This window comes from Lynx canadensis, chromosome A2 (genome assembly GCF_007474595.2).
Source record: "Lynx canadensis isolate LIC74 chromosome A2, mLynCan4.pri.v2, whole genome shotgun sequence".
Classification (NCBI taxonomy): domain Eukaryota; kingdom Metazoa; phylum Chordata; class Mammalia; order Carnivora; family Felidae; genus Lynx; species Lynx canadensis.
In genome coordinates, this window is record NC_044304.2 from 54540160 (window position 1) to 54568119 (window position 27960).

Genomic DNA, 27960 nt, shown 5'->3' on the forward strand with positions numbered 1-27960 from the left:
GGTGCCGCGCAGGCGCGCCTGCCGAGCGTCGAGCAACCGATGGAGATGGCGGCCGCGGCTGGGTGAGGGACCGCAGAGGCCCAGAACCCCGGCGGGAGGACCCGACGGGCCTGCGTGCCAGGGGGAGCGCGGCCGGGTACAGAGGGCCGGGAAGGGTCTGAGTGGCGGAAGCTCGGCTCACCTCAGGAACAGAGACGGGCGGGCCGTGCGGGTGTGGGAGGTATGCGGTTGTGGTGGGTGTGACGTGCTTGGTGGGAGATGTGGCTTTCGGGCCGTGAGTTTCGCCTGCATTGTGCTTGCGACGATTGGGCTCTGTGTGATTGTGTGGTTACGTGGGGGCGTGCACAGTTGTGTTTGGTTATACGGCTGAGGGTGCGTGAGCGGTGGTCTCCCGATTGCTTGCGTTTGGTTCCCTGGTTGTGTGAGGTTGAGGCTTTTGGGTTCTGAGTTTGTGTAGAGTCGTTTGTAGCGTTTGGTGTGGCGTCTGTGCGCCGTGTCAAGTTGTCATGTCCGCTCTGTGGGGCCGAGTCTTTCACGTCGTGTGTGGTTATGCGACCTGTGCATAATCGTGTTGAATTGTGTGGAGGGTGTTGTGCGCGGTCGAGGCCGTGATGAGTGCGACTGTGGGATGTGTAGTCTCTGCGGCATGTAGCCGTGTAGCATTCATGCTGGGCGTATAATTTCAGGATATGTAGGTATAATTTTTATTTTTTACGTGGTGTGGGTTGAGAGGGGCTTGCATATGTTATGGTTGTGGGGTCTGGCTTCGTGGTTTGTAGATTTATTTGGTTGTGGTGTGTGTTTGGTTATGCGATTTTAGAGTTCGGTGAGGCATTCATTCATTCACAAATGAAGCTTTCGTGCGTTTCTTCGTGGTAGGTGCCAGGGAATGTGCTAGACCCTGGGGTAAGGTGGTGGGAAAAGCGCATAGTCTCTGCCCTTACAGAGCTTAGAGCCTTCTGTACTTAATTATTTTCTGTACTCGTGATTATAAGTTGATACGAGTGCTGTCCCACGGGAGAATGCCTCAAGTGAGAGGCATTTCTTTGAGGAAGCAAGGTTGGGTTGAGATGTGAAGGGTGTGTGTGTTTGATTTGTGGTTGTTAGGGTGAGTGCCTGGGAAGGAAAGGAGCTTTTAGAGTCCCCGCATCCGATGAACCACTTGCTGGGGAGGAAACTGGAACTGCTATTTCAGTGACCGTCTGGAAAAGGGGCTGAGATCTGGGTGTATATAGTCATGGGGTTTCTTAGAGGGAAAAAACCAGGGGCCCGGTGTTTCATTTGCTTATTTTCTGGGTCATGGCTACCCTTCGGCTTTGAGGACCAGGCATTCCGTCCTCACAGGCCCTCTGAGCAGGCCTATCCGAAGCTGAGAGTCATACATTTCCTCTTACTCTCTACTGCGGTTTGTGACCACAGGTTCTTGGGGAGAAATTTCTCTGCTTTTGTGGAATGGTTTTATCTGGATTCTCCCAAGGCTGGGTGTTTTTCTGAGGTGACATTGGAAGTGACTTTGGCATGGCCCAGTAAAAGTGAAAATGTAACCTATTAAACCCTGGATGTCTTAAGCACTAAATCCTTTTATTTTTGAAGCAGTGAGAACATTAGGCTGGCTTTTCAGCTGTCATTTATTGGCTTATAAAACCCACTATGTTCACTGTCGAAAAAGTACAAATATAAAACACAAAATAGATTTTTCTTTTTACCACTGGATTAAAAAAAATTTTTTTTTAACATTTATTTATTTTTGAGAGACAGAGAGAGAGAGAGAGAGAGCACAAACAGGGGAGGAGCAGAGAGAGGAGACAGAATCCGAAGCAGGCTCCAGGCCCTGGGTTGTCAGCACAGAGCCCGACATGGGGCTTGAACTCATAGATCGCGAGATCATGACCCGAGCTGAAGTCAGCTGCCTAACCAACTGAGCCACCCAGGCACCCCTTACCACTGGATTTTTAATGCTCCTCCTTAGACTAAGGTTGGGATTTTTGTTTGGTGTGGTTTTAGCTTTGCTTTTGTTTTTTAGGGCAAACACTATCTCTTTTTCTCCTTGCATTTTGAAACATTTTTATTTATTAAAAAAATTTTTTTAAATGTTTATTTTTGAGAGAGAGACAGAGTGTGAGTGGGGGAGGGGCAGAGAGAGAGAAGGACAAAGAATCCAAAGCAGGCTCCAGGCTCTGAGCTGTCAGCACAGAGCCCTGTTCGGGGCTCAAACCCACAAACCGTGAGATCATGACCTGAGCCGAAGTCAGATGCTTAAATGACTGAACCACCCAGGCGCCCCACTCTTTGCATTTGTGATGTAAGTGTAAGAGCTTAGTATATGTGGTTGAGTAAATGACCAAGGTAAAGAGTCAAAAATTTCTGTGTGTGGGGGCGCCTGGGTGGGGTAGTCAGTAAAGCGACCGACTCTTGATCTCGGCACAGATCATGATCTCACTGTTGGTGAGTTTCAGCCGTGTCGGGCTCTGTGCTGATGGCACAGAGCCTGCTTGGGATCCTGTCTCTCCTCTGCCCTTCCCCCAGTTGTGCTCTCTCTTTCTCAAAATAAATAGACTTAAAAACAAATTTCTGTGTGTTGGTAAGTACTTCAGACATTTCCTCAGTGGCTGAAGTGGCATACAAATTATGGAGTTGGACCAATTGAAGTGCATGTTAGAGAACTGCCTGGGTTTTGTGTTTGCTTTTGAAGTTGAATTTTCTTATCTTCAGGAATCTGTGCTTCCTACTTCAGTGAGTTGCCATTGTCCAGTGATGTTCTCAAATCTTGGAAGGTTTTGTATTTCAGTGTAAGGGTTTGAGAAGGCAGTTTGTGTTCTGAAACTTGCAGTGAGCAAACATTAAATAATCTTGTTGAGCGTTGAAAAGAACAAAGAAAATTCTCAATTGCTGCTAATTTGCCTGAATTGCCTCTTTTCTGTCCCTTCTTTCCTGTTTCAGAGCTTCTCCTACTCCAGAGAGGAAACCTCATCCAGAGCCATGATACCACTTTCCCGTCACCTGTGTGCCGCTTGGTTAAGCTAATGCTGTGAGAGCACTGGTCCCTTGTGGAGGAATCAAGCTGACTCTTGGCATGAGGGGTTGAGAGGGACACTGCTATGGCTTCTCTGGATGACCCTGGGGAAGTCAGGGAGGGCTTCCTTTGCCCTTTGTGCCTGAAGGACCTGCAGTCTTTCTGTCAGCTTCAGTCACATTATGAGGAAGAGCACTCTGGGGAAGACCGTGATGTCAAAGGGCAAATTAAAAGTAAGAGGCGTGAGTTTTTGGCCTATCCTGTTCTGTCCTTGGGAGCTTTAACTCATGGGATGGTTTTCATTAGCTTCCATGATCCCACCAGAAGGTGATAAACAATAGTAAATTAATAATAAGAGTAGTGAACATATATCTACTGCTTACCATGTACCAGGCATTGTTCAGAGTCTTCCCCATGAATTCACCTCATTTAATCCTCATGATACCTATCGGACTGTGAGACCCCATTTTACTGTTGAGGGTACTAGTCACAGAGAAATTAGGTAACTTGCCTGAAGTCACACTGTGAGGCAGGGCGTGGCTTCGAACCTAATCAATGTAATCACTGTGCTCTCTGCTGTCTCGCTAGACTGTTTGAATTATCTAATTGCCAGCCTGTGAGGAATATGGAGTGGAATTTCTTTCCTTAGCTCTGAAAGTGGAGGCCCATTGTATATCCATTACCCTGTTACAAATTCAAGCCTTCCTGCCATCCTTCCTTCTTCAACTATACCTTGTCCTCTGCAGCCCAGGAAAAGGAAGGTCAGAGTTGAAAAGCAAGGAGAAACAACCTAAAAAGTAAAACTTGGTTTTTGAGCTTCTCAGGCCTCAGGTTGTAGAGAGTCACAGAAAGGATTTTCAAAGCAATTTTAACCATACATAGTGTTCATTTCTGGAATTCAGATTCTAACTTCTAAATATGATGCCAGTATTCTGGAACTCACTTTCCTAGTGATTCAGCTAATCTGCTTCTCCTAGCTGGCAGCATTTCTGAAGTCAGTGAGATTACAAAGGCCTGGATGCGTATTCACAATTCTGTGTTGGGTGGGAGAGAAGGGGATGATCATATATTTCTAAATGGACTTTGGCCTCCACATATGCGAGTCACATGCACCCTGTAATGAAATAGTCCCTCTCCATGTCTCACTTTTCAGTTCAGAAAAAATTGTTGAAAGCATTATCATTTATTACCTCTTTCTAACCACATGACAAAGTCAAACATTTTCATAATCCTGAGGGCTGTGATAAATGAGGTGTCTGTAGAGGCTGGAGCGGAGCCATAACTGTTAGCAAAAAAAAAAAAAAAAAAAAAAAAAGTTTTGTATTTTGTCGTTTTCAGAGTTCCTTTATAAACATCGTTATTTCATTTGGTTCTTCCAACAACTCTGCAAGATGGTGGTTGGTTTCATTTTACAAAGAAGAAGTGAGGCTCAGAGATGTTGAGCAACTTATCCAAGGTCACATAGGAATTTGTAGAGGTAGACTTTGACCCCAGGTCTTCTGTGTCCTCTGGGTCTAGTGCTGCTCTTTCCACTTGGCATCACTGATGATACCAGACCCTGTGTTCCAATCACAGCTTGCCCTGTAGCTAGAATGCAAACAAAAACTGCTCATCTAAGTTTCCTTGGACAGCTGGAGCACCTCTGTGACCTTTAATGAGCATCCAGTCTGAGTGTCAGCTGTCATATACCGTGATGTCACTAAGACTTTGATGCTAGTGCGTTCAGAAGTTAGACAATGTCTTCATTTTCCTGTGGTAACCCATTTATTAGAGGAAAAAACATTTAAGGTTACGTAGGGAATAATAGGTGTGAGAATCCACTTAAAGAGTAATAGAGATTTTATGAGTTGTGAAAGAAACTTGAAAGAATTCTCTTGTGTTTTTCTTTGTTTTCCCCCATCTCTACCTCAGAACAGCTAAGAAATTGAGTTAAGCATTTCTTTAGTACTAATGAGCATTTCTTCAGTAAGGAAAGATATCTTGCTTCTGTGGGAGTTTTCTGTGTTTTGGAATCAGGAAAGTAAAGTTTTAAAGATTGACATCAAAGATTTTTTGGGGCGCCTGGGTGGCGCAGTCGGTTAAGCGTCCGACTTCAGCCAGGTCACGATCTCGCGGTCCGTGAGTTCGAGCCCCGCGTCAGGCTCTGGGCTGATGGCTCAGAGCCTGGAGCCTGTTTCCGATTCTGTGTCTCCCTCTCTCTCTGCCCCTCCCCCGTTCATGCTCTGTCTCTCTCTGTCCCAAAAATAAATAAACGTTGAAAAAAAAAAAATTTAAAAAAAAAAAAAAGATTTTTGAGAAGTCCTTTGAAAAGCATTTGGTCTTTTGGTTCTTAGACATTTTATGACATTGCTGGTTTTGTCAAGTGAAATATTAAAGCCAAAAGAGCAAACTTTGATACCAGGTTTTGGAAGTAGTTTAAGAAAGAAAATATAAACTTGTCATTAAGGGGTCAGTGAGTTTGGGCCCCAGCCCTGCTTCAGCTTCAGTTTAGCACATGTACAGTAAGTATAAGAAAAGGTAATTGAAAATTAACTGTGGCTTTTGCTTTGTGTTTTTTTTTTTTTTAGTAGTTTTTTTTCCCCCTGCTTTGTGTTTTTAAAGATATATGGGATTGTTCTTAATTGGCCCCCTCTTGAAGGGCTATACCTGGGAAGGTGGCCAGTGGGTTCTTCTATCCTCCTAAAGTGGTTAAATTACATGGACTTGCCTGTTTAACTGGACACAGCTTAGTTTTGTTTGCAGAAGTGAATTTGTGTCTGCTAACTCCAATTTCCTGTCTGCTAACCCTTTGTTTACCGTTTTCTGTTTTCTCTCCCCTATTGTTAAGAATATCATCTGGTGGACCTTATTTTTCCAGGTGGAGAAAGCCATCTCAGAGTGACCGATAATCAGGGAATTTGCTTATTAGCTTGACCGCCTAACAAAGACATATATATATAAGCTTAACATTTTCTCCCTCTGCCTGCCAGCCCCTCCATATCTGCATTTCCCTAGAGTTTTGAAAAGCTTTGGTAGTTTTTTTTTTTTTTTTTTAACGTTTATTTATTTTTGAGACAGGGAGAGACAGAGCATGAACGGGGGAGGGTCAGAGAGAGGGAGACACAGAATCTGAAACAGGCTCCGGGCTCTGAGCTGTCAGCACAGAGCCCGACGCGGGGCTTGAACTCACGGACCGCGAGATCATGACCTGAGCCGAAGTTGGCCGCCTAACCGACTGAGCCACCCAGGCGCCCCAAGCTTTGGTAGTTTTTAATGTTGTTCAGGTAACAGCAGTTCAGAAGTCAGGGAATTCCATGAAGTAGTGATCTATTAAATGTAAAAGAAATTACATTTTGTGTTAAACCTGGTATTTTCTACTAGGTTCTAGTGGCAGTAAGGGATAGTCATCCAAGACTTAAGAACATTAATGAGAGCAACTTAGGATCAAGAATTCTTTTTTCCCACCAGTTGACTGTTCTCCTTCAACAGCAGGTCCTCTTAGCACAGGGGGCAGAACCCCTGTTCTGTGGAGGCATAGTTTTTGAGTTGTGCTGACTGGGGAGAGCCGGGGTTCTCATTTCAAACAGATGGGGTTTCCACTTCCAGCACTGCTGCCTTATAAGCTCTGTGATCTTGGGTGCAGCAAGTTTCCCCCCTCTTTGATGTCACGTCCTCATTTATAAGTAGGGATACCACCTGCCTCATAATGTTGTGAGCATGAATTGGCCTAATGTATTTGAAAGCACTTTGTGCCTGGTACATGCAAGGAATCAATCCAGGAAACATTCATTTTCTCTTGTTACCAAGTCTGGTTCCCTTTGCTTATGTTGTAGGTGTTATATCTGTTTCTTGAAGCTTTTTGTCAGTGTCAGCACACATGCATTCATTAAGTGAGTGGGGGAAGAAGAACTCTATGTACAGATAAGCATTATGGGGAGCACCAGCCCAGGTGTTGGTTTACTTCCATCCTGGAAGTAAATAAGAAGTGTTTCCTCATGAGTCCATAGAGTAAATAAATTAATACTGTAGAATTTAACTTTAAAAACTTTGTTTTAATTGAAATATACTTTACAAACAAGTTTTTAAGTGTGCAACGCAGTAAGATTTGAAAAATGTATATACCCATGTAACCACCTCCCCAATTAAGATCTAGAAAAAAAAATTTCCATTGCCTTGGTCCCCTCATCGAATTTGACTTTAATACTTTTATTTAATTGGGCTCTTAAATTTGGCAACAACTAGTAATGTAGCTACATACTGGCTACATAAACCAACTTACTGCTAATACTGACTAGTGAATGGATGCCTCTGGGGGTTTATCATTGCAGTTTATTTGGGATCCAAAAATTTTCAAATGAAGTATAGTCATTTCATCACTTTTTGTGTTTGAGATTTCCCTTGACTTTGTGCTAGATGTTCTTTGTGGACTCATTTATGGTGTTTGTTTGATTTTTCCAGGTCTTGTCCAGAAGGCTAAGAAAGCCAAGAACAGGCTGTTGAAACGAGAAGGAGATGACCGAGCAGAATCGGGGACACAGGGCTATGAGTCTTTCAGCTATGGAGGGGTTGACCCTTACATGTGGGAACCGCAGGAACTTGGTAAGAAATTCTGTTCCTTCATTCAGCAAATGTTTGAGCATCTTTATGTCCTAGGTGATGTTTTAAGAGTTGAGGAGGCATCAGTAAACGAGAGGCATCAGTAAACCAGAATAGTCTAAACTTCTCACGGTCCTTATGTCCCAGTGGGGGCGAAATGGACCAGAATGAGCCCAGCACCTGCTTTGTGTTAGGCACTGCATTAAATGCTTTACACGTGGACTCATTTAATCCTCACTGCACTTGATGGGGACCTTCCCAGAGTCAAACAGCTAAGCAACTACAGAAATGAGATAGGAATCCAGGTGTTTGACATCAGCTCCGGCATTGACTTGGCTGTCTCCTCTCACGTAGTAGATTACCTGTCTAGCAAGAGGCACTCACTGATTTGTGCAACTTAATTTTTGAAACACATAATTATCATACCATCTACTGACTTTTAAAATAATCATCTTTTGAGGTGATGAAAATGTTCTACACTTTATTTCGGTGATGGTTGGTTGTACAACTCTGAATATACTAAAAACCATGGAATTTGTGTGCTTTAAATGGTGAATTGTATGTCCATGAATAATAACAGAGCTGTTACCAAAACTGCCACGTGATGTTGAACTAGCTAATCTTACATGTCCTTTAACTGTTGAATGATAACAAATTTAATATAACATTTTATGTCCATGCAATAAATAATGATTTACTCATGAGGCTCTATTAACTTTCTTATTTATTATCTTCAGCACCTTTCACAAAAGCTTTGTGAGCTGTAAAGGGTAGTGATGCTCATTCCCATTTACAGATGAGGAAATAGGCTGTATGAAGGGAACTGATATTTATCCAGGGTCATCTACTGTTTTCTTCTTATAGGGCCACTATGGAATGCTTCTTTTTGGATGAGAAAAATCTTAGAACTGCACTGTCCAATAGGATAGCTACTAACTACATGTGGCTATTTAGATTTAAATAAATTAAAATCAAGTAAAATTTAAAATCACTTCCTTAGGGACGGCTGGGTGGCTCAGTTGGTTAAGTGTCCAACTCTTGATTTCAGTTCAAGTCATGATCTCACGGTTATAGAACTGAGCTCTGAGTTGGGCTCTGTGACAGTGCGGAACCTGCTTGGGATTCTCTCTTCCCTCTCTCTGCCTTTCCCTCAATCGTTGCCTCTCTTTCTTTCTCGCTCTCAAAATAAATAAACTTAAAAAAAAAGTCATTTCCTCAATCATACATTAGCCACTTTTCAAGTGTTCAATCTGCACCTGTGGCTAGTGGCTGCCAAAGTGGAGAATGGAAACATTTTCATCATGGCAGGAGAAAATGGCTTTAAAAATAATAGTATACAATGTAACACTGTCTGTTAATTATACTTACATAAAAAAATAAAATTAAAAATTTCAAATCAACGTGTTGTACACCTGAAACTAATATAGCATATGTTAATTATACTTCATTTTTAAAAAATAGTAGTTATACATATAATTATGAGTTAATATGAAAGTATGTAGGAGAATTTGTGGATTCTTATTAGCTTTTCAATAGCCTGTTTTATGATTACCAGTGTTAAATTATCAGAGCAATTTTCTGATTAATTTGCCTGTTTTCAACAACCGACGAAGTCAAAATTGTGGAAGGTCAAGAGAATGGCAGATTTTAGAAGTTCATATTTAGGTCATCCCTAGGAATTTGAAATTAAATTTAACTAGATGTTAGAGAGTATGGTAGGGGAGAAAAGAACGAAGATGATGCAGAGGGTAGCATGTGAGAAGCTCCAGGTAGGGTCCAAGGTATAAATGAACTGGCCATGGTTGAGAAGAGGAGGGGGACTGCATGCTGGGGGGGTGGGGCCAGGTGCAAGGGGAAGGGTTGGTGTTTTGGAAGAGGGAATATTTCAGATCTGCTGAGACAACAAGCTACTTGATTCCATTTGTGTGAGAATGTTCATCCTGGGTCTTTGCTGCTGGACTGAGCAAGGTATCAGTTTAACTGGCTCCTCCTGTGGCATCTGTTAGCATTTACATTTTGGGGACTATTTTGAGAAGGACTGTTTTGATTCTGATGAAAAACCATAGTGTACCAACTTTGGAAAGTACAGAAAAGTATGAGAGATTTTTAAAAATTGCCCATAATGTTAGTGTCCTTTTTACTGAACAAAAATTCATGTGCCAGACAGCGCTCTAAGGGCTTTATAAATTTTAACTTTTTAATCCTCCTAATAACTCTGTGGAGCGAGTACTATTCTTATCCCCATTTTATAGATGAATGCTCCCAAGTTACAGAGATGTTAAGGAACTTGTCTAAGGTCGCACAATGTGTGGCAGAATTGAAACTTGGGCACAGGCTGGCTCCGGTTCAGGCTCTTATCCACTGTACTCCGAGGTCTCTGGTATTGTACTCTGTGGCCTCCAAGGTAACCATGGTTAATTAACATTTTAGCAAATTTGTTTCCATTTGTTTGTCTTTGAATTTTTAGTAAGACTCTAAACCAGAATTTCTACTTGCGTGTAAAAGTCATTGAGGATAAGCAGCAAGGGAGAGGGGCTCTTTCATAGGAATGACAGGTCATTTGTCTCCCCATCTCCTCTCCTTCTAGGTGCTGTGAGAAGCCATCTTTCCGACTTCAAAAAACACCGAGCTGCCAGAATTGACCACTATGTTGTTGAAGTCAATAAATTAATAATCAGGTTAGAGAAGGTAAATTTTGTTGTTTTCAAACCTTTTTTTTCTGCAAGTGTAACTTTTCTGGGAGAAAAGAATTCTATTTCTACAGTGTGTACCATGTATGTTGTATGTATCTGATGCTGGCAGAGAAACGCCCCATCCAGAGCTCACCTAGAGAGGTGCAGAGGACCTGCTTGGGCAGGTCTAGCTTGGGCTGGTTTTATTGAAGGAGACGGCCCTGGTTGACAGACTTGCCACATAGCCAGGCTTTCCTTTTCCTTTCTCTGAAGCCTACTTGGCTGCTGAAAAACCTTTCTGCCTTCAAATTATTTCCTCTTTTGGGTGTCCCAAGTACAAACACGCAATGGGGCATGGTGTGTGATACTTGATAGCAAACTGAGAAACTGGTGACAACGTTTGTGAGGACTACTCAGCCAGGGCCAGTGTTACTGTGGGAACTTCTTAACTGAGCCTTCTTGTCCTGTAGTACCAGAGTGCATCTTCAATACCGCAGTCATTTTTTTTTTTTTTTTAATGTTTATCTATTTATTTTGAGAGAGAAAGAGAGTGCGTGATCAGGGAGGAGCAGAGAGATTGGGAGAGAGAGAGAATCCCAAGCAGGCTCAACACTTTCAGCATGGAGTCCCGATGTGGGGCTAGAACTTAGGAACTGTGAGATCATGTCCTGAGCCAAGATCAAGAGTCAGACACTTAACCAACTGAGCCATCGAGACACCCTAATACCACAGTCATTCTGTTCTACTCTGACCCTAGAAATGCTTGCTGTGTATGACCGTATGACCTGGATTGTGTCGTGGGCATGGTAGCACCTGCAGGTATAGTTCTTGATGTGTACTCTGTAGGACAGAAATATGTGGCCAGTTTCATTGTCCAGGAGGACTGTGGAGAATCAGGAATTCTCCATTGCTTTCAATAGCCACACCCACCACATCTTGGCTTACCCCTGCTTATTGCTTAAATGGGGAGCTGACAATAAAGAGATTGGAATCAGGTCACGGAAAGGGAGCTGCCTTCCAGATGCAAAGCTAATACTCTGTCTCATGCAAAATTGCTTTTGTGGCTTTGTGGGGTTGGTGATGACAAATGAGACTTGAGAAATGAAGATGTGCAAATTCCTGCTTGATGCCTTTTGCCTGTGGAAAGTGTGTACATCACCTGTTTAACTCTATTTGCACTGTTTTCTCTTTGTCAGCTCACTGCATTCGACAGAACGAATACCGAGTCTGCTAAGATACGAGGTAACTCCAGAATTTTGCTCACATTCATTCTGTTTATCTTTCTTCCTGATCACACCTCTTTTTTAAAAATGGCTTGTTTTTCTGTTTGATTTTTGTTTTGTTCTTCCCAAAGCAATAGAAAAGTCAGTAGTGCCTTGGGTCAACGACCAGGATGTTCCTTTTTGTCCAGACTGTGGGAATAAGTTCAGCATCCGTAACCGCCGCCACCACTGCCGGCTCTGCGGGTCTATTATGTGCAAGAAGTGTATGGAACTCATCAGTCTCCCTTTTGCAAGTAGGTAACGTGGAGGCAGTGCCCTGGACCCTGATCTCCTCTTGTGACTACCTTGTTTGCTGATCACCACTTAGTGATTTTTTGAACATTTTTGTCTGAGTTAATGTTCTATGGGATCTTCATCCATTCACTTACTGATTCCATGAAGCCTGCTATAGGCTAGGCACTGCCAGGGCCCAGGGATACAATGGTGGATAACAAGGGCTGGCAGACTTTTTCTGTAAAAAATCAGATGGTAAATGTTTTAAGCTTTGTGTGCTACAGGCGGTCTCTGTGACATTTCTTTTTCTTTTTTAAAAAATTTTTAATGTTTTTATTTATTTTTGAAGGAGAGAGAGAGAGAGCATGAGTGGGGGAGGAGCAGAGAGAGAGGGAGACACAGAATCTGAAGCAGGCTCCAGGCTCTGAGCTGCCAGCGCAGAGCCCGATGTGGGGTTGGAACTCACAAACTGTGAGATCATGACCTGAGCCGAAGTTGGAGGCTTAACCTACTGAGCCACCCAGGTGCCCCTGTTTGTCTTTTTTTAAACAACCTTTTAAAAACCATACTTCGCTCAAGGGCCATACAAAAGCAGGCTGGTCTTGGTTTGCAGGTCATGTTTGCCTACCTCTGGTCTTTAAGACATCATCCATTCTCCCAAAGGGTCTAGCATCTAGCAGAGGATACAGACTTACAAACAAATAATTGCTTTATAAAGAGATAAGTACTATGAGAGACATTGTGTCAGACACTCAAGAGAGCTGACCCAATTGTGGTCAGCCCTGCTTGGAAGTGGAGCTTGTAAGAGAAGGTCTTAAAATATGAGTACCAGGCTGTCCTTCCCTTTGAGGTTAAAGTCACAAACCGTTCACTGTCATATAGAACAGACTGTAACGTCATAATATGAGAGACACTGAGTGCTGGGGAGATCAAGAGCATGGATGTTCAGGTTTGGGAGGTGATGTTCGAGAAGAGCCTTTAAGATAATCAGGATTGCAAAGAGAGCAGGAGGGAACCTGGGTAGAGTGAAGAGCAGGAGCAAAGCTGTGGAAAGGCCCAGGGGAAGGTTAGTAGATGAGCAAGTAGAATAGTTGGGGGAGTGTAGAAGACACATTTGAGAATTATGGGGACGGTGGCTACAAGGTTTGCTTGAACCAGAGGATCAGAACTCTGAGTCTCAGCTAGTTAAAAGTTGTTAAAGATGATCTCCTGGGCTTTGGGCCAGTTCTGGGACATTTAGTGTGGTTTTGCAACCCTGGAGAGTTCTGCTAACTCTGCATGTGCTGTTGGCTACAAGAGCATCTGGGCAACATGGGGCAGAAGCAGATGTTTCCTCTGTCCAGTTCTCACAGTCAGCAGGCACCCATTACCTTGATACCTTCCCTTTCTCCCTGAGACTGACTTTGTGTCTCACCTGAGACTTCATAAGCTATGTTTTTGGGACACTATTCACCTTTCTTGTCTTGAGCTAATTAATCAATATTTACTGGGCAGCTGCTATGGGGTAGCTCTGTTGTATATATCGGGTTACAAGTATGAAAGGGCAATTCCTACCATCGTAGAGTCACAGATTCATAGAACAGCCCTGGGTATACATAGCACTGTCATACTGGGACAAAAGTGGAGAGTGCTCTAAGAGGGATGATATGGTAGGAACTGATAGGAAGGGCAGATTTTTTTTTTTTTTTTTTTTTTTTGTCTCAAGGAATATAGGGCTTCCTTTGTCTCAAGGAATATAGGGCTTCCTGAAGGATGTGCCATTCGAGCTGAGCTTTGGAAAGGGTAGGAGTCACATGTTTGGAGGCAGGGAAGTCTGTCAGGACAGTCTAGGGATTGGATTGGTTGGAGGCAGAGCAAATGGAGGAGGGCAGTTAGGGTCAGGTTAGGAATGGGCCTCAGAGCCTCAAAGAGACCTTTCTAGACTGTGTGGCTCTTTCCTGGCTGGCAGTGAGAGTCTCTGCCACCGCAGAGCCTGACCCCAGGACGGCAGAGGTCTGGTGCTTCTTGCCAATAGACACAGCCTGTGTCAGCACCTGTGGCACTCCCCTCTGTTGTGAGCACTAGGGTGATTGGAGTCTGCGGGCTCACTGCTGCCTGTCCTGTGTTGTGCTTTACAGATAAGCTTACCAGTGCCAGCAAGGATTCCCTGAGCACCCACACCAGCCCCAGCCAGTCACCCAACAGTGTCCATGGCTCCCGCCGGGGCAGTATCAGCAGCGTGAGCAGTGTAAGCTCTGTCCTGGATGAAAAGGATGACGACCGGATCCGCTGCTGTACACACTGCAAGGACACGCTACTGAAGAGAGAGCAGCAGATTGATGAGAAGGAGCACACCCCCGACATTGTAAAGCTGTATGAGGTGACTCACTGTGTGCGGTCCTGGTCTGATGCAAGATGCAGATTTGGCTGTTAATTATGTACACGCCTGCACATTTTGGAGATGCTTTGGGAAGTTGTTCCTCTGAATCACTTTTAGTCTCTGCCAAAGGGCTATAGTGTGATTTCCTAGCTAGGGCCCTGGGTAATTCACAGAGTCATTGGGGGTGTGTTGCAACAACCTCGTTCCCTCTCCCTTCCTTGCCTACTTGAAAGCAGGAAGTTGGAGACTTTGGTGGCCCAGGGGCAAAAGGAAGAAGGATGGTTGCTGTGGGGTGTGGGCAGGATTTGGGGGTGAGGGCAGAAGCTGGAGCAGGTGGTAAACAGTGGGCCAGAGGAGTCCTGGGAAACTCACTTGGAACCTTCAGGCTTTATGAGTTTGAGTGACTGCCCATGAGCATAGAGCTTCCCCTTTAAAAAAAATTTTTTTACGTTTATTTTTGAGAGAGAGACAGAGTGTGAGTGGGAGAGGGACAAAGAGAGGGAGAGACACAGAATCCGAAGCAGGCTTCAGGCTCTGAGCTGTCAGCACAGAGCCCAATGTGGGGCTCAAACCCATGAACTGCGAGATAGAGCTTCCCCTATTAAGTCCATTCAGTTGCCTCAGCTGTCGTTACCACCAGCAGTCCCAAAACACCATTGGTAGATGCTCACTTTGAGAAGAACGTAGTGTAATGAAAAATGGGATTTAGTGTCAGCCTGGGGGTGAGACTGCCTCAGCCTCCCAGTGGCCAGGGGGACCTGCAGGCCAAGGAGAAATTGCCAAGTGAAGGTTTCGCAGGGAGGTGATAGGAGATGGGGAGGAGATCAGCCTGGGCAGCAGAAGCAGCTCATGCACAACCCTGAGCAGAGGAAGAGTGTATAGGTCTTCTCGACTTACAATGGGGTTACATCCTGATAAACCCAACCAAAGTTGAAAATATCCTAAGTCAAAAATGCATTTAATACATCTCACCTACTGAACATCATAGTTTGGCCTGGCCTTAACCATGCTGGGAACACTTATATTAGCCTCCGGTTGGGCAGAATCCTCTAACAGAGACCTATCTGATAATGAAATGTTGAGTGTGTCCTATAACTGTTGAATACTGTACCTGGAAGTGAATAACAATGCTTGTAAGGGTATTGGGTGTTGACCCGCGTGATCGCCTGGCTGACCTGTAGCTGCTGCCTGCTGCCCAGCTTCGCGGAGGGAGCGTCAGACTGCATGCCGCTAGCCCGGGAAGTGATCTAAATTCAAAGTCCCAAGTACAGTTTCTGCTGAATGCCTATCAGTGCCTCACACCATTGTAGAGTTGAGAAATCATAAAATCCAATAACCGTTGTAAGTCGGGGACTGTCTATATATTGTCTGATGATCACTGAATGGTCACTGTTAGCAGTTCTGCAGGTCATAATGGCTGTGTTTCTGGAGTCACCATGAAAATACTTAGACTTCTACTAGAAATGGTGTTAATGAAACCCTGTGCTGAGCTGCAGATGTAGCCATTATCCATCCTGTGTATGGAGTTCGTGACCTGATAACTCATTTTTGTAAATAGCCACTGTGCTTTTCCTTCCTTCATCTTTGAAGTGAGCCCTGGCAATGCCTTTTGCTGGTATCTTTCATCACCTGGCAGAGGAAGAATGTAGCAACCAGTTCCTTTCGTCTGCCTTGGTAAACTCATTGGCTTGTGTCCTGGAAGGCCTTGCTCCCTGCAAAAACGTCCGGTAAAAAGTTTTGTTGTCACTTTCCTTCCTGCAAGATTTACTGCTTCTAAAGGAGGTCTGTAAATCAGGAAATTGATAACAGTAAAAACAAACAAAAAGCACTCTTTGCATATTTCTATATTAGAAAACTGTACGTATTTTTTTTTTTAATTAAAAAAAAATTTTTTAAGTAGGCGCCATAGCCAGTATGGGGCTTGAACTCACAACCCTGAGAATAGGAGTTGCATGCTCTTACTCTTACTGACTGAGCCAGCCAGGTGCCCTGAAAACTATAGATTTTAAATGGCTGTCTATTGATAGCAGTGTAACTTTTCTGTACCTTGAAAGCACCACTCACTTCTTTTTTGTTCTTAGAAATTACGACTTTGCATGGAGAAAGTTGACCAAAAAGCTCCTGAATACATCAGGATGGCAGCATCATTAAAGTAAGCTATTCCTCTGTTTTTCTAATTTAGTGATGACTGTTTTCTTGCCTTTAGGGCAGCCCCTCGGTAGCTGAAAATGAAAATCTTAACTCTGGCTGTGCTTTTCTTCTGTGAGCAACTGTGGAGAATCTTTGTCATATCTGTATAGTCCCATGTAGCCATGTTCAAGTGACTCCAGTCATTTTTCTTTTTAATTTTTTTTTTAATGTTTATTTATTTTTGACAGAGACAGAGACAGAATGCGAGTGGGTTGGGGGCAGAGAGAGAGGGAGACACAGAATCCAAAGCAGGCTCCAGGCTCTGAGCTGTCAGCACAGAGCCTGACGCGGGGCTCGAACTCACAAGCTGTGAGATCATGACCTGAGCTGAAGTTGGACACTCAACCGACTGAGCCACCCAGGCGCCCCGTGACCCCAGTCATTCTGATTGAGCAGGTTCATAGTCCCCACTGCCAAGTATGGCATCTGGAGGTGAGCAAGGACAGTATTCCTCATGCACCTGCCTAGCTAGTTGCTACTTCAGGGTGGCATTGAGGTGTCAGGACTTAGAGCAAGCATTTCCTTTAGAGCAGGGATTGGCACATTTTAGCTAATGGGCCAAATCCAACCTGTCATCTCTTTCTTTTTTTTTAAATTAAGATATAATTCAGACACCAAAAAATTCACCCTTTTAATGTGTACAATTCAGTGGTCTTTAATATATTTACCAAGTTGTACAACCATCATCACTGTCTTAATTCTAAATCATTTTCATCAGTCCAAGAAACCCCATACCCATTAGTAGTCACTGCTCATTTCTCCTCTACCTGGCAGGCACTAGTCTGCTTTCTGTCTATGGATTTGCCTATTTTGGACATTTCATATAAACGGAATCATAAATATATATGATCTTTCATGTCTGGCTTCTTTCACATAGTGTAATGTTTGCAAGGTTCACTCCTGTGGTAGCACATGTTAGTGTTCCATCCCTTTTGTGTGAATGTATTTGTATGGATAGACCGCATTTTGTTTATCCATTAGTCCGTTGATGAGCATTTGGGTTTTTCCACTTCTGGCTGTGATGAGTAATGCTTCAGTGAATATTCATGTATAAGTATAAGTCTTTTTGTGGACATACAATTTTATTTCTTTTGGGTATATACGTAGGTGTGGGGTTGCTGGGTCATATGGTAACTCTAGGTTTTAAACTTTTTGAGGAACTGCCAGACTGTTTTCTTAAAATGATTGCACCACTTTATATTTCTACCAGCAGTGTATGAGGTTTCAGTTTCTCCATATTCTTGCCAACACTTGTTATTGCCACTTGTTTTTATAAGTAAAATTTTATTGCCACGTAGCTATGCCCATTTGTTTGATTATAACTACAAACTACAGCAGCAGAGTTGAACAGTTGTGACAGAGACTATCTGGCAAAGCTAAAAATGTTTATTATCTGGCCCTTTACAGAAGAAATATGCTGACATTTTCTTAGGAGCATTGCCTCTTCTGTAGGTTAGTGATATGTGAGCTGGAGTTTGAAGTGCTACCATTAGAATCGGATCCCCACAGTCTTTCCCCAATCTGCAGGGAAGAAAATTATGGCATCCAGTGCTTTCGATTTGAGAATTATCTGCCTTTGTTTTTATTTACCCACTTACTGTGGCAATATGTTATAGTGTCCCCACAAGCAAAGCTTGGCTTTTCCTTCATGACGTCAGTGACTACGTTCTAAGTCTATCGTGTGGGTCTCACATGAAAAGAAAATTAACCTTTTCATTTACAAGGTCCTTAAGGAATTTCTTGACTTATGAGTCTGTAAATGTCTGACTTAGAAAATACGAATGGCTAAACCCAGTTGGTTTGTGGCAAAAAATATCCTTTCCCTTGCATGTCTCCCTGCCTCTGCTGTTGCTTCAGGGCTCTTCTTCCAGTCCCTGTTCCCTCCCCCAGTGTTTGCCAGCCCACAGGGAAGGAAAAGAGAGGTGGGAGGGAAACACAAAAGAAAGAAACCATTGCAGACCACCTCCATTTCCCCCAGTCCTAGCACCTGGATGTCTGTAGCCTCTGGCAGAAGACAGTGTCAGGGGAGGAAACCCTTGTTTCTCCAGCCCTCTCAGCCTCCACTGCGCCTTCTCTTCTATTTGCACCTTCTGTACCCCATTCTTCCTCTTTTCATTCCAAGAATGAAGAACGGCAGGAAAGGACACATTTTCGTTTCTACCTGCAGTTCACTGAGCAATTTCGATCAGTGGAGCATATATCCTTCCTGTGAGTAGGTTGGGAGAAGCAGCTCAAGTCATTCTGGTATATAGCTCCCCTAAATGGAGACTCGTTGGCTTGGAGCACCTGTCTCATGCTCTCTTCCTCCCTGGAACTTACTGGAATGAACACCTTCCTCCCACCTGTACCCATTGGTTTGAAATCATGACAGGATTATCTTCTTCCTGGATCCCAGCAGGGAGAGCTGTGTTCCTGGCGGTCTGAGCTGGCACTAAACTTTGTCTCATGATGTTGTTACCCATGGGGCTCCTGTCCCTGAGTCTGTTGTTTTTCTTGCTTTGTGCCTCAGACACGCTTGTGGGTTAATGGGCCTCCCCATCCAGCTGGGGAACTGCCATTGCTCAACATGTTTCCAGATGTCTAACTCTTACTCCTTCTCCACAGATTGTTTCTAAAGGGCTTTAGGTGAATTTTACTCCCTCATTCATTCGATGGATATTTATTGAACACTACCTACGTGCCAAGTGCTATTTTAGGTGTTGGGACTGTAGCAATGAACAGTGAAGACCGTGTCCACTGTTATAGAGCTTCATTATCATGGGAGCACAGGCCATAACCAAGTGAAAAAGTCATGAACAAGATAACTCCAGACGTGATAGGTGCTCTGTGGGAAACATGTTGGTTGATGTGACTGAAACCTTGGGAGTGCTTTCAGATTTGGGCCAACCTTGTTATTTTCCACATGACTTGGAGATACCAAGACGAAGTGGATGCATCCTCAATTCTGGTCTGATGTTCTTTTTGCAAACTATGCAGTTTGAGATGATGAAACCACCTTATTGGATCCTCTAGTTACAGCGCACACCAAGATTTTTCCAGCTCACACTTTCTCGTAGATGATAAACTAGGTCAGCGCCTCAGTCCTTTCTGTTTATTTCACTTAAATTGCTGCTGCCTCAGAAAGGGGGTTGAATGGCCATTGCTGAGGCTGCATTAATAGCTGCTAGGTCTTCTGAAGTGTTTCTGTTTTCAGTGGACATGGGTGAAGCTTGGCCATGTCCTAGTTCCTGAGGATATAAAAACGAAAAGCCATCATTATTGCACTTGGATTTTGGGCCTGATGGGGGTGACAGACTTGTAAATGAACAGTTCTAAGATCACATGATGACTGCTATTGTTCCTTGGAGTTAAGTGGAATTAAGCCACCTCTGGCCTTCTCTGAAGTCGCCTGCTCCACCCTGGGTACTCCTCCCTTCTTAATTTGGAGTCAAAGTGCTTTTCTCATGTAGGGAACAATTGTTCATGAGACCCAGGGGCATGGGGCAATTGATCTAATGCTGTGCTGGGTATCACTAGGTGTTGAACGGTCTCCCTGCGTAGTCTGAGTGAGAAAAGCCAGGTGCTTTTTCCTCTGATGTGGTGTAGCCAACTTATTTAGTAAACCACTTCATATATCTTACTAGGTATAATGAAATTGTTTAGGGAAAGTAGGCTGAAGTAGATTCATTTGCATTTATTTTGGTGACGAGTGTAAGAGCTAGTTCTTAGAGGCCTAGGCACAAATCTGTTCCTGTGGTATCTGCAGACTAAAAGAACAGAAAGCAGCTTCCACGTGATTAGCACTTATATTTAGAAGAGGAATGAGCCCTGCATTATATACAGAAGTCTGAGATAATACCGCTTGGAGAGAATTAGCTGTGTCTACCTTTGTAAGGCCTTAAACCTTTAGAGCCCTTTTACACAATGCTCTCCAGTAAGCGTGATGAAACTTGGATTAAACATTTCTGTGATTTCTTCTTAGTGCTGGGGAGACCACCTACAGTCTGGAACATGCTGGTGACCTTCGAATAGAAGTGCAGAAAGTGTATGAGCTCATAGATGCTTTAAGGTAAGGTGATGTTTGACTCGCTGCCTTGAGTGGAGGAGATACGGTTTCAGTGAGGGGGGTGGGTGGCTGGCAGGCCTGAGCTCACCCGGAGTCCTGGGGAGTATGTGTGAGGAGCCAGCTGAGGGTAGGCGCCAGCTGTGGCTCTCAACACGTCTCAGTAACTTGGTTAAGGCTTCTAATGTTCCTTATTATTAAAGAAATAGGAACTGATTATTGACACCATCTTTGTGCCAACCATTGGTTGTATCCACATCTCATTTATTGGACCAAAGTTACCCGGTGTGGTAAGGATTAATACGCTCATTTTGTAGGTGAGAAAATGCACCACAGCTGGCAAAGTGAGGGAGCCAGGATAGGAAGCCAGATTCTTTCTGCTGGTCAACAGCTGCTTTTTAACCATGGACTTGCTGTTGGGGTTAAATCAGCCCTTTGAAGTGTAGAAAGTATAATGATTTAGAGGGAGAACTGAGATGGGGCAGCCTTGTCCATCTGTCTGTGCAGGACTGGCTATGTAATTTGCGGACCTAGTGCAAAATGACAATGCAAGTCCACAGTAGGGATTATTAGGAAGTTTAAGACTGTGACAGCAGAATATTAAACCAGGCCCTGGCTACTCCCTCATGAAGTTGGCCCTACATGTGTGGCCAGTCCCTTAATGGGTGAGTGTTGGTTGTTTACCCTGTGCTGTGTTGGGGGCCTTGGGTACAACCACAGGGTAAGAAACGGGCTTTGCCTTAAAGGACACTTCGTGAAGTCTTTAACCTGTTTCCTCCACGGATGGTTCTGGCATGAAAGCCTGGCAACTCAGAGATTGCTCCCTTGTTTCTGGGGCTAGCAATGCTTGTTACATTGATATGTTTGTTCCATTTCAGTAAGAAGATCTTAACCTTGGGCTTGAACCAGGACCCTCCACCACATCCAAACACTTTGCGGCTGCAGAGGATGATCAGATACTCAGCTACGCTTTTTGTGCAGGTAAAGCCATCTTGGGGTGATAGGAACGTCTCACTTGCCTTCCCTGCTTTTCTGCCTCTCAGAAGGCAGACCGTGCCAAAGGCTTATTTCCTATTTGTACACTTATTTTTTAAAATTATAAATACAGTCATGTCACACTTAGAGAAAAATCTGGACTACAAAGAAGGGTAGAAACTTCTTAATTCTATGTCCCCAGGACCATGACACATCATTCTGGCATATTTTCCTTTTTTTTCATTTGTATTTGTTATATAAACACGATTAGTACATATTTGCAAATTTATGTTTTCTCTTTTTAACACTGAATTTTGTATCATAAACACTTTTTACATAGTCTTTGTTTAAACAGCTGTCACTTGAATGGCTACAGAATATGACTTTGCATGCACCATCCTTTACTCACTCTCCTTTCACCGGGTATCTGATAGATTCCCGTGTTTTGCTTGTATGAATACTGCCTGACAGACATACTTATACATGCCATTTCTTCCTCAGGATGAGCTCCTAAGGGACTCTTCCTGGGCCATTGCTTGGGAGGAGACAGCTGATTGTTCACAGACTGACTCACCCTGGGAGGTTAGAGCAGAGTTGTTTCTGCCTCAGCACACCTCTTGGGAGAGCCACAGTGAACCACCTCTGGGGCTGCATGACAGGGTGATCTACTAGAGCCCTGTTGGCTTAGTTTTCCAACACCGTATTGCAGGGAAGTGGGCCCTTTGTCCTTTTTTTTTTTTTTTTTTTTTAACGTTTATTTATTTTTGAAAGACAGAGACAGAGCGTGAGGAGGGGAGGGGCAGAGAGAGAGAGAGGGAGACACAGAATCCAAACCAGGCTCCAGGTTCGGAGCTGTCAGCGCAGAGCCCGACACAGGGCTGAAACTCACAAACCACAAGATCCTGACCTGAGCCGAAGTTGGACATCTAACTGACTGAGCCACCCAGGCGCCCAGGCCCCTTGTCCTTTTGATTAGTGGTGTATTCAGCAGTCATGCGGTGAGTGCCTACTGTGTACCAGGCAGTGTTCTAGGTGCTGGGTGTCCTGCCATGAAAAAAGACACTCCTGTTCTTTTAAAATTTACTTTCTAGATGGGGATAGACCAGAAGTAACTAAAATATATAGCTTAGAAGATAGTGAAAAGTGCTGTGGAGAAACATAGAGCAGGGAAGGGGTAGCGGGCGTGCATGGGGCTCAGATGGAGGCTTACAAACAGACTTCATTAGGCTGATGTTCTTCCTAAAAGGATTAAAACATAAAATTGTCTGTGGCTTCCTACAGGAAAAGTTGCTTGGTTTGATGTCACTGCCAACCAGAGAACAGTTTGAGGAACTGAAAAAGAAAAGGAAGCAGGAAATGGAGAGGAAGAGGATCCTGGAGAGACAGGCAAGTGAAATGCTGCTGGCAGCCTCTTGGGCACAGAGGCTGCCCCAGGCTCCCAAGGGGTCCTCTGTGAGGTCGTGGTAAACCGCAACTTCTCGTGCTCTCCCGTTTGCATCTCTCTTCTGTTCTTTTCCGGCCTCTCCTCTGTAGATACCAGAATAGTTGTTTTTCTCCCTAGGTCAGTCCTATATTTCTTCAGAGATTCTGCTGATTTTCTCCCGTCCAGAATACCATGGAGGCTGCCAGTTCTCCCTGTAGCACAGATTTCAGGGGACCCAGACCTCAGGGAGCTCCTTGTAGAACGCTTTGGAAGATGCAACATTAAACAGAATAATGTGTGCATTTAATATTGGGTGAGATTCTAGTGTAGACGAGTGATACTAGACCTCACAGGTTTAAGACCAGCATGTGGCCAGTGAATAATCTAAGATAGAGAAAATCTTATCCCTTAACTTACTATTATTTATGAATTTATTTTTGAAAGCCAGGCCATGTGCCTCCTCTCCCCTAAAGCACACAAAGCATGATCTGACTTAGCAGTTGTATCCCTGAGTCCTGAGGTGGGCAGTTGGAGTCTCATCAGCACAGGGGCGGTGGGACCGTAGGGGCAGCTGATGGTATGGCTGCTGTCAGCCTGGTGATTGTGTTTCTTCCCTTCGGCTTTGGTGTCTCCCCAGGCTGCCCTGGAATCCCAGCGAAGGCTTAAGGAACGGCGGAGTGACCTGGCGCCTCGTACGGCTAATGGGGAGGTGGCGTCCCTTCGAGGGGGGCCTGCCCCCCTGAGAAAGGCTGAGGGCTGGCTCCCGCTGTCTGGAGGTCAGGGGCAGAGCGAAGACTCAGACCCCCTCCTCCAGCAGATCCACAACATCACATCATTCATCAGGCAGGCCAGGGCCGCTGGGCGGGCGGACGAGGTGCGCACACTGCAGGAGAATCTGCGGCAGCTGCAGGACGAGTACGACCAGCAGCAGACAGAGAAGGCCATCGAGCTGTCCCGGAGGCAGGCCGAGGAGGAGGACCTGCAGCGCGAACAGCTGCAGATGCTGCGTGAGCGGGAGTGGGAACGAGAGCGGGAGCAGTTCCAGGCCACATCCCTACACACACGGACTCGGTCCCTGGACTTCCGAGAAATCCGGCCTTTCCAGCTGGAGCCTGGCAGGGAGCCTCGCACCCACCTTGCTTATGCTTTGGATCTAGGCTCTTCCCCAGTTCAGAGCAGTGCAGCTCAGAAGACTCCTTCGCCCGTCTCAGCTCTCGAGCCGGTCAGAGTGTGGTCTGGGCCCCCAGCCCTTGGCCAGGAACCCCTCCCCCAGAGCACCGTGTCACAGCAGAGTGAGCTGGCCTCTCTAAACCCCTTCGAGGAGGAAGACCCCTCCAGCCCCACAGCAGACGGCACTACCAGCCCTCCGGCTGCAGAGCCTGCCTCTGGCCCTTCAGCCTGTGTCCTCAAAGAATACAATCCTTTTGAGGAAGAAGAGGAGGAGGCCGTAGCAGGGAATCCCTTCACTAACCCAGACAGTCCAGCGCCCAACCCCTTCGATGAGGAAGATGAGTATCCCTGCCCGAGGCCCTCAAGCCCTCCTGTTCCTGGCAACCCGTTTGAGGAAGCCACCTGTACCAACCCCTTTGAGATGGACAGTGACAGTGGGCCAGAGGGCGAGGAGCCCATAGAGGAGGAGCTCCTTCTCCAGCAGATTGATAACATCAAGGCGTACATTTTTGATGCCAAGCAGTGTGGCCGCCTGGATGAGGTGGAGTTGCTGACAGAGAACCTGAGGGAGCTGAAGCGCACCCTGGCTAAACAGAAGGGGGGCACTGACTGACCCCACTGACCGTGGGCAGGGCATCTTTGGGCCCAGGGCCTGGCAGGAGCCTGTGGAGCAGGGCAGGGCTGGTGGGCTCGGCGGGCGAGAGGGAAGAGGGAAGGGTAACATCTAAGGTGTGCACACAGGTTAGGGCAGGGAATCTGCTGTTTCGTGCTGTGCACTTGGAGGTTTTTCCACTACAGTTGAATATTAGTAAAGTGGGAACCAGAACAGGAAGAATAAGCATTCATTTGCTGTATTTCCTGGGTTGGTTTTTTGTTACTTGTTTTTTGAATTGGGTTTTCCCTTTAGAAGGGATTTTAAATTTTCATTACCGACTATAACTAAATGCAGTTCTGCTGGGCAGTCTTCGTGAGTCCATGTGCTCCTGCCTAGTCTTTGGTCCTTATGCAGTATTATAGGGAAGCCTTAAATAGGGCACTTTGCTCAGCCAAGACAGACAAGGTGGATTCATTTAAACCTTTCTTTGGTCAGACAGAAGTCTGTCCCTATTAGGCTTCTTTCACCTGGGGCTTCCTCTGCCCTGCTGGGCACATCCCAACCCATGCAGTAGAAGGGGAGAGGTGCTGCATGAAGGCAATAGTTTAGACCCAGGAGAGCCCAGCACCTCTTTTTAAGAGGCGGTGGCAGGGGGTGATGTTTCACCAGGGTGTTTCCATTCAATTTAAGTCCTTGGTTGTCTGTTTCAGGAAGTTAAACTTCCAGTCCCGGCTATCACTGGGTCTGACCGTGGGCTGTTCAGAAGATGGGAGTGGTTAACTTTTTGGTTGATGGAGGCAGTAGTCTTTGGGAGAAGAGTGTCTACCCAAATGTTACTCTGTTGGAACTGAATAACTGATGGTATAATTGTCCCAGAGAAACCTCCCTCCAGAGCTTTGGTGAAATTGTTCTGGCCTGGGCTTTTTCAGAGGGCCCAGTCTGTAATTTAGGATTGTAATCAGGAAGCTTTTGTGGGACATTGCCAGGACAGTGGAAACTTCCTTGAGTCAGAAGATAAAATAATTTTCAGGGCAAGTTGATCAGCCTTCTTCCTTTTTGGGTCATCCTGTCCTGATCTGGGCACCAGGGAGGTATTTTCCTACCAATGTTTAGTATTAAGAAGTGGAAATGTTTGAAGAGGCACAAGCCAGGATCATTCTGGTAGCACCACACTACTTGAATTCTTCATCAAGTAAGGGCAAAAAGGGAAATTGTTACTTTAGCTCTGGTGCTTTGGTTTACAGGAATGTAATCCTTACCTGACGTCTGACATCATGATACCCAAGTGTGCTCAGCTCTAGGTAGAGTTCCTGCAATTAGGCTTGTTGATTAATGAACAATAACTGACCACTAGTCACTTTATATCCCTTAACTAACTCTGGGTCATACTCTCACTGGTTACAGGTGTGAGAGCTGAGATTCCTTTTGTTACCTTCTGGGAAGACCCCTGCTGGTCTTGAGAATGTTTGAAAAACATTGTGGTTTAAGGGTGATCTGTATTTGTGTTGACACTAGTCGCATTTCTTTAGCATCTGTTGGATTTTGGGGCTGAGTGAAAAGATCCTGTATAGGGGTGTGGGAATGGGAAGTGGGTGGAGGGTGTGTGGAGGACACTGTTCTGTTTGCAAACAAAGGAATATGAGTGGATTGCTAATATCAACCAGTAACCAGCCTTGCTGATTGTGGTGGGGGTTGGGAAGTTGGCAACCAGGTCTGTAAGATGTTGCCTGGTACAGGCACCTTTCTTCCTTCTCATGCCCTTCCCGCTGTTATTATGGAGGGTTTCACAGATGGTTGGCATGCTCCCTGCTGCTCAGTCTGTCATTGCTCTCTGATTGAAGAGGATACTCTCTGCACCAAAAAGCAGGTAGTTCCAGAAGCTAAATGCTGCTTTCCGTCATAATTACTTTTCTTATGAAAATATATCTCATAATTAGCTGGTGATTTCAATTCAGACTAGTTTACTGAACATACCCTTTTCCTGAAGTCAACCCAGGTAGCAATCTGTAAGTAACTAAGAGCATTAAGAACCACACACTTAAAAAGTTAAACTTAAAAACAAAACAAAACACTGAATATACTAAACCAAACTAAAACCTTCTGATGTGATTGAATTCTTCCATGGGTATATTCTTCCATTTAATTCTTCTATGGCTATATTCTATATAATCATAGACCTGACAGGAATTAGAATTCTCTATCCCTAACGTTTCCCAGAATTCACACAGGCACAAAGTTGGCTTTATAGAGATGAGTTATCATCAGGGTAAAGATGGCCTATGGATTGCAACCACAGCTTCAAGTTCTTACCTCATGTGAATATTTTACTCTTCCCGCAGTCTTTCAAGGCAAACCACTCCATCTCGTGAGAAGATGAGCAAGTTCTTTTTTTTTTTTTTCTTAATTATTCTTTTTAGTAATCTCTACATCCAACATGGGGCTTGAACTCATGACCCCGAGATCAAGAGTCTCAAGCTCCTCCGACTAAGCCAGCCAGGCACCCCAAAAGTGAGCAAGTTCTTGATGCGGTGTTGGCAGATCTCCTTAGACAAAGATCATGTATGGAAGAGACTGTGGGGATTCAGATATCACATGAAGTTGGCCTTTGTTTTTACACCTTGTTTGTATTTTTCCATGTCTAATACACTAAGGACATTTACTAATAGTACTTGCAGCTCAATGTGTCTTTGCTGTTCAGATACTAAAGTGTACTTCTGAGTCATCATGAGCCAGGTGGTAGGTTGGACATTGGCATAATTAGATGATGGTACTCAAAGGGAGAAGCTGGTCTCTTTACCAGGTCACAGAATGTGGTAGCAGATTGTACGGGTCATTTGATGGTGACAGCTTGAGGGTCATTGGTTTGCATGCACTACTCTGGGGCCTTGTATTGGAATCTTTTTTTAAAAAATAAAATAACAGATGTTAGTGGTTGGGTGTATGTGTGTGTATGTCCACATGTGTTGCAAGTAAGAATTACCAGATCTCTGCCCTCACCCCTTTCTAGATGACCATCTGAGTATCAAAAGATACTGGACAGAAGGTCACTGGGCTCTTAACGGGATAAATGTGGGTTCCACTTCTGTCCTTAATCCTGGTTATTCCTGCAGCGTTGATTAAATGAGCTGTTTCATGCAAGAATAGTGCCAGACCCTTTACAATCCATCAACCTCATTTCATGCTAGAAGAAACTGAGGCTCAGAGAGGTTGAGGAGCTTAATGGCTGCCATTCATGCCATGCAGTTTGCTACCTTTTCACATACCCCTTATTTAGCTCTACCAGCAGCAGGCCTGTGAGGTAGTTCCTCAGATATTCATCTGGTAGAGGAACAGATGAATTAAGAGAGGTTAGCCTGGCAGGGGACCACACAGCCAGTCAGTGGTAGAATGAGGATTTAAAGCTTGGGCTGCCTGACTCACTTTGCCCTAAGTAGCAAGAACAGTTCCATC

General features: G+C 44.7%; 1 protein-coding gene across 7 annotated transcripts; it reads left to right on the top strand.

Moving 5' to 3' along the window:
* On the top strand, positions 1–27438 carry RBSN (rabenosyn, RAB effector). Of its 7 annotated transcripts, none has more exons than XM_030307471.2 (12): positions 1–62; positions 2941–3246; positions 7451–7591; positions 10176–10276; positions 11457–11502; positions 11615–11776; positions 13874–14115; positions 16197–16267; positions 20267–20353; positions 21226–21328; positions 22604–22708; positions 23383–27438. In XM_030307471.2, the coding sequence occupies exons 2-12, from the start codon at positions 3099–3101 to the stop codon at positions 24526–24528; spliced, it is 2352 nt and encodes a 783-aa protein (XP_030163331.1). In that variant the 5' UTR covers positions 1–62; positions 2941–3098; the 3' UTR covers positions 24529–27438. The 7 variants fall into 7 exon arrangements, with proteins under 7 accessions (XP_030163331.1, XP_030163335.1, XP_030163329.1 ...); XM_030307469.2 differs by having other exon boundaries at positions 48–136; XM_030307470.2 differs by lacking the exon at positions 1–62 and adding an exon at positions 137–220.
* The last annotated feature ends 522 nt before the right edge of the window (positions 27439–27960 follow it).